This window comes from Lissotriton vulgaris, chromosome 10 (genome assembly GCF_964263255.1).
Source record: "Lissotriton vulgaris chromosome 10, aLisVul1.2, whole genome shotgun sequence".
NCBI lineage: Eukaryota > Metazoa > Chordata > Amphibia > Caudata > Salamandridae > Lissotriton > Lissotriton vulgaris.
Genome location: NC_141698.1, coordinates 414,391,804 through 414,405,322, shown reverse-complemented (window position 1 = coordinate 414,405,322; position 13,519 = coordinate 414,391,804). Strand labels below are relative to the sequence as shown.

Sequence of the window (13,519 nt, the reverse complement as noted above, 5' to 3'; positions counted from 1 at the left end):
TCCAGAAGCCTCTATGAGCCTACTAGAGAGTCTTAAAAGGGCTGGATCCTATCCTCTCCTCGTAGTCCAAAGAAACACATATGTGAGTAATTCCTAGGTGAATCCAGGTTCCTGTATCTAAAAGGTGCCTTCATTGTGACTAAGTACACAAAAAAACTACAGGTACAAACATTCTGTGTGTTTATAAGATGCTCAATCCGCTAGAACATGCTTTTCTGCAAGACTGGTACAGGCAACAGGATTACCTCAGCTGTAGTGGTAACATAAAGCCACTTCTTTGGATAGCAGTAAGGGCACACTTACTGGGGAGTAAGGATACATGAGACATATAATTCACAACCCTTCAACCTAGTGTCCAGCTGCAAAGCTCACCTGAAGTAGGAGATTTGGTGAGGGATATGCTCCTGTCACAGTTGCTGCCATTGAAGGGCTGACTCGATTGAACTGCTGGATCTGCCTCTTCCAGGCCTGCTGTAGCCCCTTCCCATCTTTCTCAACTCGCACACCACTGGTCCAACGGCCTTCTGTTGTGCAAAAGGAGAAGGCCTGGTTTTCAAAGCGCTTCCTAGTAGGATCCATAAAGAGATATCTTCTATCAGGTCACTGCTTTCTATGTTACATCAAAGTGTGGTCTTTTTGTTCAGGTAATGGCCTTCACAAGGAGGACTCTGGATTGCTATAGATTCACACAAAACAAATTTTCTTGAGTGACACTAACAGATGAGAAATAAATATAGATACATCACCACAGCAACCATAGCCAAATCGTCAATTCTAAACAACATTGTTTTTCCTTCATCATATTGCACCATAACTGCCATTATGAAGACACCCACTGTGTTTAATCCTCATTATCACCTCCAAACACACTACTGACCACCTATAACAGATTGACACTATCGCTGCATTCTCTAAATTTTCTTCATAGTCAACTTCCTCAAGGCTACAACATAATCCAAGCCGAACACCACCATAAAAAAATAAGATAGGCCCCTCCTCCTCTACAAAAGCATAGTAAGATGCACATACCTCGAGTTCTTATTGAAATTCATGATCAAACTCCTATCCATCGCCCTTCAACAACTGCTAATACCAATCCCTAAAACTGCATGTTATCTGCCTCTTTGTAGGCCATGACCTCTAATGACAATTCTACCTACTTATGGGCCACTAAAAGTATGTACTCAATCTATATCCTACTACTTGGAAAATTGAACGTGCATTGGCATAGCCAATATGTATCGCATTTGGGACCTTATAAGTGTTCAGCCATGCAACAGTTGGTATTGTTGCACCAAGGATATTCTGCTGCATAACTAAATACTTATAGGGTCCAAAAAGCGAGACCTATTGGCTATGCCATTGCTTGTTTGATTTTTGTTGCTGTTTTGTTTAAGTTGCTAGATCTACAATAGCTGGACATGGTTTTTGTTATCAGTTCTTTGCATCAAATGAACGTGTTTTCATTGCTCTGAATGTTGTTTCCATTCTGGTTGTCGGAAGCAGTCATTCCTGGGGGTGTGGGGGTTGCCTAGCTGTGTGCATGCACCAAATTTTGTAAATGAGAAAAAGCCTGGTGCAGGCGCAATTTACAAGTGTGGAGTGAGTGAGCCCCAGGCAGCATGACTCACTCACACAGGAGTTCCTGCACTGCACCTTCATACTCAGCATGGTTTAAGGAAACTCGACCCACTCCCTCCCAGGCATCGAACACATATTTACCAAGAAAATCGGAGAAGAGCCTGCCTGCTGCATTGACAGCTGGTGGTGTGTGTGTCTGGTGAAAGCCATGCACTGACGGCTGGGGGTTTTTGTGCCTGGTGAAAGCATGCACTAATAGCTGGTGGTGTGTGTGCCCTGTGAAAGTGTGCACTGACGGCTGGTGATGTGTGTGCCTGGTGGAAGTGTGCACTGACGGCTGGTGGTGTGTGTGCCCGGTGAAAGCGTGCACCGATGGCTGGTGGTGTGTGTGTGCCTGGTGAAAGAGTGCACTGACGGCTGGTGGTGTGTGCCTGGTGGAAGCATGCACCGACGGCTGGTGGTGTGTGTGCCCGGTGGAAGCACGCACTGACGGCTTGTTTTGCTTGTGCCCAGTTAAAGCGTCCACCGACGGCTGGTGGTGTGTGTGTGTGCCTTGTGAGAGAGTGCACCGACGGCTGGTGGGTGTGTCTGGTGGAAGCGTGCACCGACGGCTGGTAGTGTGTGTGCCTGGTGAAAGAGTGCACCGATGGCTGGTGGGTGTGTCTGGTGGAAGCGTGCACCGACGGCTGGTAGTGTGTGTGCCTGGTGAAAGTGTGCACTGACGGCTGGTGGTGTGTGTGCCTGGTGAAAATGAGCACTGACGGCTGGTGCTGTGTGTGCCTGGTGGAAGCGTGCACTGACGGCTGGTGGTGTATGTGCCTGGTGGAAGCGTGCACTGACGGCTGGTGGTGTGTGTGCCTGGTGGAAGCGTGCACTGACGGCTGGTGGTGTGTGTGCCCGGTGAAAGTGTGCACTGATGGCTGGTGGTGTGTGTGTCTGGTGGAAGCGTGCACTGACGGCTGGTGGTGTGTGTGCCCGGTGAAAGCGTGCACCGACGGCTGGTGGTGTGTGTGCCTGGTGAAAATGTGCACTGACGGCTGGTGGTGTGTGTGCCTGGTGGAAGTGTGCACTGACGGCTGGTGGTGTATGTGCCTGGTGGAAGCGTGCACTGACGGCTGGTGGTGTGTGTGCCTGGTGGAAGCGTGCACTGACGGCTGGTGGTGTGTGTGCCCGGTGAAGGTGTGCACTGACGGCTGGTGGTGTGTGTGCCTGGTGGAAGCGTGCACCGACGGCTGGTGGTGTGTGTGTGCCTGGTGAAAGAGTGCACTGACAGCTGGTGGTGTGTTGCTGGTGGAAGCATGCACCGACGGCTGGTAGTGTGTGACGGCTGGTAGTGTATGTGCCTGGTGAAAGTGTGCACTGACGGCTGGTGGTGTGTGCCTGGTGGAAGCGTGCACTGACGGCTGGTGGTGTGTGTGCCCGGTGGAAGCGCGCACTGACGGCTTGTTTTGCTTGTGCCCAGTGAAAGCGTCCACCGACGGCTGGTGGTGTGTGTGTGTGTGCCTTGTGAAAGAGTGCACCGACGGCTGGTGGGTGTGTCTGGTGGAAGCGTGCACCGACGGCTGGTAGTGTGTGTGCCTGGTGAGAGTGTGCACTGACGGCTGGTGCTGTAGGTGCCTGGTGGAAGCGTGCACTGACGGCTGGTGGTGTATGTGCCTGGTGGCAGCGTGCACTGACGGATGGTGGTGTGTGTGCCTGGTGGAAGAGTGCACTGACGGCTGGTGGTGTGTGTGCCTGGTGGAAGCAGGAGCATTCACAGTGACAGAAGACACAAATGAAACCGACGAGGGGGAGAAGGGAGGAGGAGTTCGAGCAGAAGAGCATGATTCACAGCTAGAAGACACAAATGAAGCTGACCAGGAGGGAGGGGTGTTAGGAATGGGATTTCTGGTTGGCTAAGGCTTACGCCAAAGCCAGGCAGAAACCACCATTCTAGTCAGGGCAAGGGAATTACAAGCCAAAGATAACCCCTACTCACCCCCTTGGTAGCTTGGCACGAGCAGACAGGCTTATCTCTGAGGCAATGTGTAAAGCATTTGCGCACGCACACAACAGCAACAACATCCTAGGCCCACCACAAAAGGAACTCCACACAAGGTTATGTAAAAATAACTTTTATATTGTCAAAACACATCAGATAGTAATCACACACAATATACATTGTGCCAACTGGCACGGCAATATTCACAAGGGATTATTTACACCAGGTCAGGGCCACATGGGCCACAGTTAGAATCAACTCTTAGCAGAAATAGCACTTCTAGAACATAGAATAAGTGTAGCACAAAATAACAATTATAGACCACAACCAGTAACCACTGGTAACAGGTAGGTACACACTACGCAATACTAATAACCATAGGCATAGATCATGCATGGACACATAGCCTCTCTAGTATAAACTATACTAGGCAAAACAACCTCCTAAAAATGAAAACACAGTTAGAGGTATCACAGGCATAATGGCATTGCACATTACCCATAAATCACATTTAGGCCTAACCAGTAAAAATACAGTAGGCAATCTCCTCACTAGTCTAAACACATTAGACCCTCCGCCTAAGCATGACTCACATTTAGGGGCGTAACTCACAGAGTGAAAACATCTCACTAGCATAAACCTACATAGGTAAACTTACCCCATAATCATAACCCACAGTTTAGAGGTCTAAAACACAGGGTGTGTAAAACATACTAAATACATTACATTTCCTAGCACCACATTTAAAGCACATATCACCTTCAGCACATAAATCACATTAGGCAATTATCCTCACAAACACAGTAAGTAATCACATTGTGCAAAAATCACATTAGGGCCTTGCGCCCCATCCACATACCAGCCCCCCGGCCAACTGGCCATCTCAAGAAGGGGCTCAAATGCCCTGTGTCCAGAATGTCAGGGTGCGCTGCCAACGCAGCGCCAGTCAGGGGTGCGCCATAGGCGCAAACCTAAACATTGCAGCTGTTCACTACTTGCTGGGCAGCTGAGGAAAACAACAGAGCCTAAACGTTGCAGCTGGCACTAAGTGCTGCGCAGCTGTACAAGGCCTGGCACCTCTGTGCCACTTCTGTCCCTCTCAGGGACTCTCTCTCAACTGTGCAAAAACAGTGCACCTGCCCACTACTTGCTGGGCAGCTGTAGATCAAATCTGTGGCATGGGCTCTCACTGGCCCCCAAGAATAAAACTGCGCCACATGCTAGAGCCATCTGGCTCTAGAGACAAATAGTGCATCCATTGGAGCCCTATAGGCTCTAATACAAATGTGCCCAGCACTGGGGCCACACAGGGCTCTTAAAATACACATGCCAATAACGAACTTGCCAAGAGCACTAAAGCAGGGGCCTCTCACTGGCCCTCTGGACCAAACCGCGCCACAAGTTGGAACAAAAACGGGCTTCACATTAAATGTGCCCCACAGAGCCATCTGACTTTAGAAAAGAAATGGGGGGGGGGCCCTCTAAAGCCCATCTTGCCACGTTGGGGCAGCCCACTGTGCAACAGGGGCCGCCCTAACCCATCGTTGGAGCCACGTAGGCTCGGAACCAGCGTTGGAGCCCTCTAGGCTTTCGAGGTCATGGGGCCACACGTTGGAGCGGCCCACTATCACGTGGGGCCGCTCGGCTCTGCCTCCCCCCTCGTGCACCACACTCACCACGCACTCGTCTCCATGTCCTCTCAACGCGGGGCTCTCTCCTCCTGACGAGAGCCCCGCCTGTAATCTGGGTCGGCGCGGGGGGCTCCCTTCTCACACTGGCCGCATCCTGTTCACCTCCATGGTGGGGGCCAGGCACCGGCAATGTGCCTCGGGCCCCCCGTCAGTGTCACCATAATTGCGGGCTCTCCTAGCTCACGGGAGCCCCACAATCCCCTCCGGCTGGCCGCACGTCACTTCCCGCCGGATAGGAGACCCCGCCCCTGTCCCGGGCAAAGGCGCCTGACTTGCGGTTGTTCGGCCCGGCCGCGGCTGGGATTTTCTTTGTGCAAAAGGAGGGGTGGGCACCCTCGAGGTTCAATAATAACAGCAGAACTGGGGTTGGCACCCATTAAGACATATATAAAATGGGGTGGCACCCTTCATATTTTATATCAATAAACAAAGCCGCAGGGTGGGCACCTGCGCACTCGGGGGGCATACCAAGGGCAGGAGCGCTTCCCTCTGAGGGAAAACGACAGCGCTCTGCCCAGGAGACCAAATAAAAACAGGTCATAAATCCCGGTCTCAGCTTCGTGCTGTCGAATAGCCAAGCTACTCTCTTGGGCCACAAGGAATAGCGCCTCCTGCAGCGCTAGAGGCAAGGAGCAAAGCTTAAAGTCCCCCAAGGTCCTTTAAATCAGGACAGACAGCAACCAGGGTTCTCCCAGATGAAGGGGGCAGCAGGGCCCCCAAAGAAACAAGGTCTCCCAGAAGTCTTTCAGCACCCAGGGCATCCAGGGCATCCAGGGGCTGAGCAGGGCCCAGGGAGGCAAGCCTTCCCATGGGCCCCAGCAGCAGCACGCCCCTGGCAGATTCAAGTAGCAAAACAAGAACATGTTTAGGGTGTCACAGCACCCTTTTTATACAGAAAAGTCCTTTGTCTACAAGGTGAAGGCAATGTGAGAACCAGCTACAACTGGTTATGGGGAACTCCCTTTCACTGGCCAGGCTAGGGACATCAGACGCACCACAGGGGGTGGAGCTAGCATTGTGGGGGGAAGGACCAGCCCTATTCAGGTCCCAGGTGTACCCCTCCCTGCCATCAACATGCGAATCTCAACACTCACCACCAGAGCAGACCCATTCTGACTCCTGGAGCCAGGCTCCCCAGCCCGCTCCAGCCAATCACACGCCAGACACAAATTACACAAACATGCCAACTTCTAGAAGTTGCACTTCCACACTAGACACAATCACGCCGCATACATCATTGCGCAGCATTTAATCACACGAGTTCGCACTCCCCACACATCAGGAACTACCATGGTCACACATATTCCCCATGCAAAAAGCAAAAAGTTTTGGGGTGAACCTGCAGAAAGGGCAAGTTCCAACAAGGGGGAAAAGGGGGGGGGGGGAGGGGGTAGTGCAAGCTGTGGAGCCTGATTACAGCAATAAAACACAGATGGCAGCTGTGCACGTAAGCTGTAGGTCAGCAAAAGCCTCTGATGGCACTTTTAAAAGCCACTTACTAAATGTCTCGAAGAGACAGCGCATGCGCTGTCTCGGGCGAGACCTAAAAATGACTATAAAACCCCTCACTCTCAAGCTGACTGTTAAACCTGCCAACTACAGTCAATGTGAAGGGAAAAGTAAACCTGCCAACTACAGTCAATGTGAAGGGAAAAGCAAAGCTGCCGACACCCCTACCAACAGCTGTTTCCATATTTTGATATTAACCTGATAAAAGTGTGAATAACTCAAAACGTGGCAAACACAAGGAGAGGATGGATGGAATGTTGAAACTTTTCAGACACTCACCCTCAGTCACAGATCTGGGTTGAATCCACCATCGTTCTTTAGCTCACTTCGCCACTCCATTTCAGACACAGCTATATGCAAAGCAGTGGGTAGAAAGGCTGGCTAACTGGGACTTGCCTCATGGGAAAAGTCCAACCCGAACTGCCAAGCCATGTCTTCCCTGGACCAGAAACAAGCATCCTGGGACCGGTTTGGGGCTAACAGCTAGCTTGAATCCAGTAGCAAAGTGAGCTAGGGACCCACATCTGGGCATACCCTGCCAACTTAGGAATCCATCATCATTCTTTAGCTCACTTCGACACCTCAGTTCAGACCCAGCAATATGCAAATCAGTCTTGACCCTGTGCCTCATGGGAACAGTCCAGCCCGATCTGCCAAGCCATATCTTCCCTGAACCGGAAACAAGCATCATGGGACCAGTGTCTGGGTAACACCCTTCATCAGCCAACATGGTTTTACCCAACACTTGTGACAGCAAAACTCTGTGGGAGAAATCACTGATATTACTGGAAGATGAGCAGTATTAGTGGGTGTTCTCCCAGTTTACCACTGTATCTTAGTAATGGCAGAGGTGTTTCTCAATGGTTTTTTCACTAACACGATTACAACTCACATCTAAATGATTTGATAAGAGTTTCTCTCCCTTCCTCCTCTAGGACCATCCACTCTATATCCGTTTCTCTACCTCTCCTTGAGAAAGGAAATGTACTGTAGCTGCTCATATACCAGACAGATTTCTAGACTTTGTATTCTTAACTATCTTGACCTAAAAGTGATAACCTATCCACAATTTACTAGCTCAATCACCTTCTGATTTCTCCACTTTCCGTCAACACTTAACCTCAAAAGCAAATAAAACACCCTTGTATCCGCCACTACAACTTATAAAGACTTACACCTCAAGGGTCTCTAAAACAAGTAATATCTGTAGAAATAATCTTCACTACAATTCACAAACTTCCTAAGCAAACATTACAATAAAACTCTTTTGTTAATGATAATTTGGCTCTGTTACCTTGAAGGAATTCAACATCAACAGAGATGTTCGGTCAAAAGTGTCATGTGACAACATTCTCTTTATTTTATAGTTCAAGCAGACCTCATATGTTTCCTTGTACAGGAGTTCCATGTCACAAGTTTCCAGCAAGTGCTCTATGTGATTATAGTGTTCTGCTCACCAACAAATTCCTAGACATTGTTGCCTGATATCTATGGTTCCAAGTAAAGTGAGGATCCAGTTTAAAATGGGTGGCTACCAACCCAGTGACCATGTTAAGACAATGCTAAATATTAGTGATATCAAACTATAGCAGCAGTCTACACGTGTGGAGGCTTTGTACTGGCTCTCCCTGATAAACCTATGTATTAAAGCAGAGTATCCAAATTGTGCACAAGAGCTTTTGGGTACATGTATGATAGAGATACCCAGAGGGGGTTGGCTTAATAGCAGAAGATGGCGGACACATGAGTCTGCAGCTTCGCGCCAGCCCTAAACTAATCCTGTGTAATCAAGCCTATGCCTTGGGTATTGCAATCCCGAGACGACCGGCATGAAGCAGTGGGCGCCGCCACACGGATAAATGGCCATCATGACTCCGGTTATACCACAGCAGGGAGTGGAGCTGAAAGGGGCCCGGCGGCAGCCATGATGGTGCAGTAAACTTGTAGGCCTGCAACCTCCCTAAATGGAAGGCAGCACAGAGTAAATTGCACAACGGACACGCATACTGCAAGATACGAAGGCGAGGGAGCCGGTGGACCCCACTCAGACGTCGGGAATGCGTCATGTTGGAAGAGCAGGGAGCCATATAAACTCACGTAAGCCCTGGGAGAAGAGGAAGCTGGGTATACACTGGCAGAAGCCTAGGATGTAAGACATAGGATGGAGCAGAGAGTGTCGTGGCAGAGCCCAGGCAAGGAGAAGACTCGAAACAGAGCTGAGAATGGAATCCAGCGCAAGATGGAGGTGAGGCCCAGCAGGTTACAACAAGCTGTAGGGCTGTAGGCCCGCAGCAGTCAGACCAAAAGAAACCTGGGTCGGCTCCCATGTACAAGAGCCAGGTAGAACATTGACTTTCCCAGGGCAGAGTAGGTGAGGTACCCCGTGGAATCATGAGGCAGCAGCCCCTGGAGATGAAAGTGACTCAAGATTCTGGGAAAGCCTAGCGCTCCAGCGGCGAGCTGCAACCACGGGGAGGGGAGTGAGTAGTTCTCCTAAAAATATTTTCAACTACAGGAACTACAGGGATTGCCGGCTTGGCCCTGGCAATCCCATGACACTGGATTTGATTTTTGGTTTTGTATAGCGCTCAAATGCCCGGAGGTGTCTTGGCGCTGCTGCTGTCTTGAGCAATGCTGAAGGGTACCTTGTTGCTGCCGAAAAAACACTAGTGTGAGAACATCCAGGTTGGAGACTGGGGATGAGAGACTGCACTGGGGGATAACAGCCACATCCGGAGCTATATTACATAAAAGAAGAGGGACAACAAGGGGGTACGTCACAGCCTCACCACAGGTAGGAGGGAGTGGCTTGTCAGTGGTGCACACATATAATTTGAGGGACACCACCCCAGGAGGGTAAAACCATTAGAACAAGCATCACAGCCGCTATGAGGTGGCCTTTGCGACCTATTGGGGTTCGGGCCAGGAACCCCTCAACCTGCCAGATGAACATCAGAGCTTCATCCCCTGGAAACTCACTGATTGACCACAATATATACCCTTACTGCCCACATAAGGATTTCGAGACAGAAGACATCCCATGACTCAGTCGGACAGTACTCATAGTGAGAACGTGCAAAACTAGAGCCAGGCCCACAGAAAACCTGATAGATACAGGAGAGACCTTGGCAGGGCACCGCTACGGGTCAGAAACCTAAGGAGACCCAGTGCAACAGCATTTAACTAAAATACTGGAAGCCATTGAAGATACCAAAGCCACACTACAACAGATATCAGCACAGTGTGGGGCTTGGGCTACTCAGGACGGAGCACCATAAATTTGCAGAGACGGTCCAGGTTGCAGAGGCGACTCTCGCAGACCTCGGCCCTGTACAAGCAACAACCTCTCGCCAGGAGGGTGCGCTGGGACTTAGTACGGAGAATGCTGAAGGATGAAACAGGCGCAATAACAATCGTGTAGTTGGGCTGCCGGAGGGAGTGGAGAACACAGACATGGTAGCCTATCTGGAAAACTGGCTTAAGACGGCTGTTGCAGCAAAGGGTCTCACTCCCTTCTAAACGCTTGAACGGGCACACAGAGTACCGGCCAGGTCACTAGCTCCTGGGCGCCCTTCACGCCCTATGGTGTTGGAAGAGCTCCTATATTACAAAGACAGGTACATTTTACTCCACGAATCCAGAACCACGGGTCCCTTCACAGTCAATAACAGCAGGGTTAGTATTCTCACACTACATGGTGGAGGTAAAGAAAAAGAGATCGTCCTTCCTTGAAGCCAAGAGAGCTCTAAGAGAAGAAGGCCTGCAATACTCCCTGATGTATCCCTCTAGGCTCCGTATTATGCTAGATGGCAAGACTAATTTTTGTGCAGATCCAGCATCAGCTTGGGACTGGATCGAAGCCTATAAGGCAAGGGTTCATTCACTAGGAGACACAACATGACCCAAGACTGGGGGGAAAGAAGAGGAGAAGACCCAGAAAACAAGATAGAAGAAGCCCTGCGAAAACCCCAGCCCCTCACAAATCGAGCAGGAAAGGGCGGCTGCCCTCGAAGCAGTGCAAGCAGTGGCAACAATCATGAAGGGGTCTGAGTACATCACAGAGCCCGGCTCCCCATCAGTAAGAGAAACCAAAACATCCAAGTCTGAGTCCTCTCCTAGTATCCAGATGCCGAACTTTACTCCTGGTATTTATCAAAGTGACAAGTGGTCCTTAGCATATATGAATAAGAGAAAACAAAGATATTGTATAGACCACAATGGGCTACTATATAGTTCACAATCCCTTGTCCAGCCGGGCAGGGAATTTGTATTGATTTGATAGGTTGTTTGATCTAAAGATACAACACATAACCCAAAACAATAGGGTTACAGTAGGGCACAGCCCTGTGCCGTACGTGGGGAGGAAGTGAAAGGAACAGTAGGTGAAAGAAATATCAGGCAAACAGGGTGAGCTTGCAGGTCACTGATATGGATTTACATTGGCAGTGTATCCTGGAGTTACTCATACATACAATAATACAGTAGGGTCACATGTATGAATTACTCAAAAACGAGTCGACGTTTCGATCCCAAGCTCGGTTATAAAGGGATCATCTTCAGGACTTGAAAATAATTTTGCCTGAATAAAGCTTTTTAAACGCCAAGTTTGCGTCCGTGATAGAGGTCTCTTCAATTGGAGTGGCCTCAACTGTTGGAACTGCAGAGCAATGCCCATCTCTGAGGTATCCCTCTGATATGGGGCAATATTTAAGACAATGCTTGTGAGTTCTGTGCAGGTACCGGGGTTTGGTATTCAGTCCTCGCGTCACCTTTGATTTGCTTTAAAATTTGTAAATGGTACACCAGAGTCGATGCTTGCGTGCACTGTGCCGGTGCCGCGATTTACTGCACGCGTTAATTGCGTCGCGTATGGTTAAAAAATGGTAACTTGGTAAGTTTGCGTCCTCGACAGAAGCACTAATTAAGAGGGATGACTGGTACCTTATAGTTGTGGGCTCTTGGGCTCCAAGATGCCAGATGGGATCGCGTGAGGTTTTGGATTCCGATTACAGCCGTGGTTAAAGGCGCCGTCTAGGTCGCGGTCTGCGAGGTGAATAATCTCGGATTGATTTCTTTTTTCTCAGGGGAAATCCAGTAGTCCGGCTTAATTAATGGCGCCGTGTAGGCGAGGCGGCCAGAATGGTGACTGGTCCGCGGGGAGTTTGAGGATACTCTGGATACGCTGGTCACACACTGTATCTGGCAGAATCCGCCGGTCACACGCTGTATCTGGCAGAATCGCGATTCTGCCAGATACAGCGTGGTGTATCCTGCTTGCCTTGTAAGATATCCTTGTGACATTCAAGGCATAGGAGCCTGCAGATAGAAATGGGTTTGGCGAGACACGTTCTAGAAGAGTTAGTCCACTTGAGGAGAAGCACGCGCCCTTATTGGAGGACTGACTTAAAACTGGGTCGGGTCTTCCAATTCGTTGAGATGGTTAATTTGTAGTTTGGGTGGTTGGCAGCTGCCAAACTTTTCTGGAGACTGGGAGTTACACTTGGGGGTAGTTATACATTTTATGTTCCATTTACTTGTTTTACATGCATGAGAGTCTGTGTTTTGGGTGTTTTGGAGGTGTGGGTGGGGTGGGGAGGCAACTCTTAATACCCGATTGGTAATGGCAGCACCGCATACCACCTTAAGGTTTATGACATGGAACATCCGGGGGCAGGTATCGGCGAACAAACAAAACAATGTCCATAGATATCTACGCAGGCGCGGAGTGCAGATAGCCATGCTGCAAGAAACACATCCAATACGCAGCAAAAGTTTGTAGACACCAGGGATCACACAAATCGAGTAACGTCATATTATTAGAGATTGATCTCCAAGATTTAGGTTTAAGCTGTTTTTTTGAGGACGTAGTAGAATCTAATTTAGTATTCATAAGAATATTAAAATCCCCACCGATGACGATATCCCCTCCCACAATTAACAAAGATTGAAACAAATCCTCATAAGGCTGGGGGTTATCGTCCACTGGAGCATAGAAACAAACAAAGGTAATCGGCCTATGTCTATTCTTCACTAGACATGTAGCCCAGCACCACCTGCCTTAGCCACCTTCTTCTGATTGTATAATTTCAGCCTCCAAATTCTTATTTATGAAGAGTGCAACCCCCTGTTGGGACAATGCAGAAGACGAAAGCCCCCGGAATGAGGCCCATATCTTAAACATTGAGAACTCATACATTTTAGATACAGAAATATGGGTTTCTTGTAACATACTTACCGCAGGATTTTCAGTTTTAATCCATGACTCAATTGCTCGCATTTCTTTCCTATTATTTAGGCCGTTAACATTGAAATAAATTATTTTAAGGCCCTTACTAAAAGACATTTAAATTATAATCATTAAAGACACACATTTCAACAATTATAGACAGATTCTGTCGGAACGGTTTTTCTCTTATTACTAACATATAATAACGAAAACCTTCAATTCCACAAGGAAAAACACCGCCTACAATGACTTCAATATTTTTTTCTTTTTTCACCCCAACCACCCGTGTTGCCCACCCCACCCTCCTACTCCTTACCCCATGGCCCTTCTCTACTCCTTTACCCCCCCCCCCCCCACACTGACCACAAGGTACTAACCCCTTTCATAGAGGTGCCTTGTTATTGCACCCCTTAACCCTCTGGGTCCCCCCCCCCCTTAACCCGGCCCCATCTCTTCCCACAACACCTGTAAAATCCATTAGTAGTTTCCTAGTAAGAAAAAAATATATAAGCCCAGGTTAGCCAAAAAGAA

At 49.1% G+C, this 13,519-nt stretch overlaps 1 protein-coding gene across 1 annotated transcript in view; it reads right to left on the bottom strand.

Annotated features, from left to right (window-relative positions):
* The window catches only part of EME2 (essential meiotic structure-specific endonuclease subunit 2), a 162,327-nt gene that overhangs the window by 10,465 nt on the left and 138,343 nt on the right, over positions 1-13,519 (bottom strand). The window contains exon 7 of the mRNA XM_086941244.1: positions 373-565. Within this exon, the coding sequence (XP_086797370.1) occupies positions 373-565 (193 nt within the window). The remainder of the gene's footprint in view (positions 1-372; positions 566-13,519) is intronic.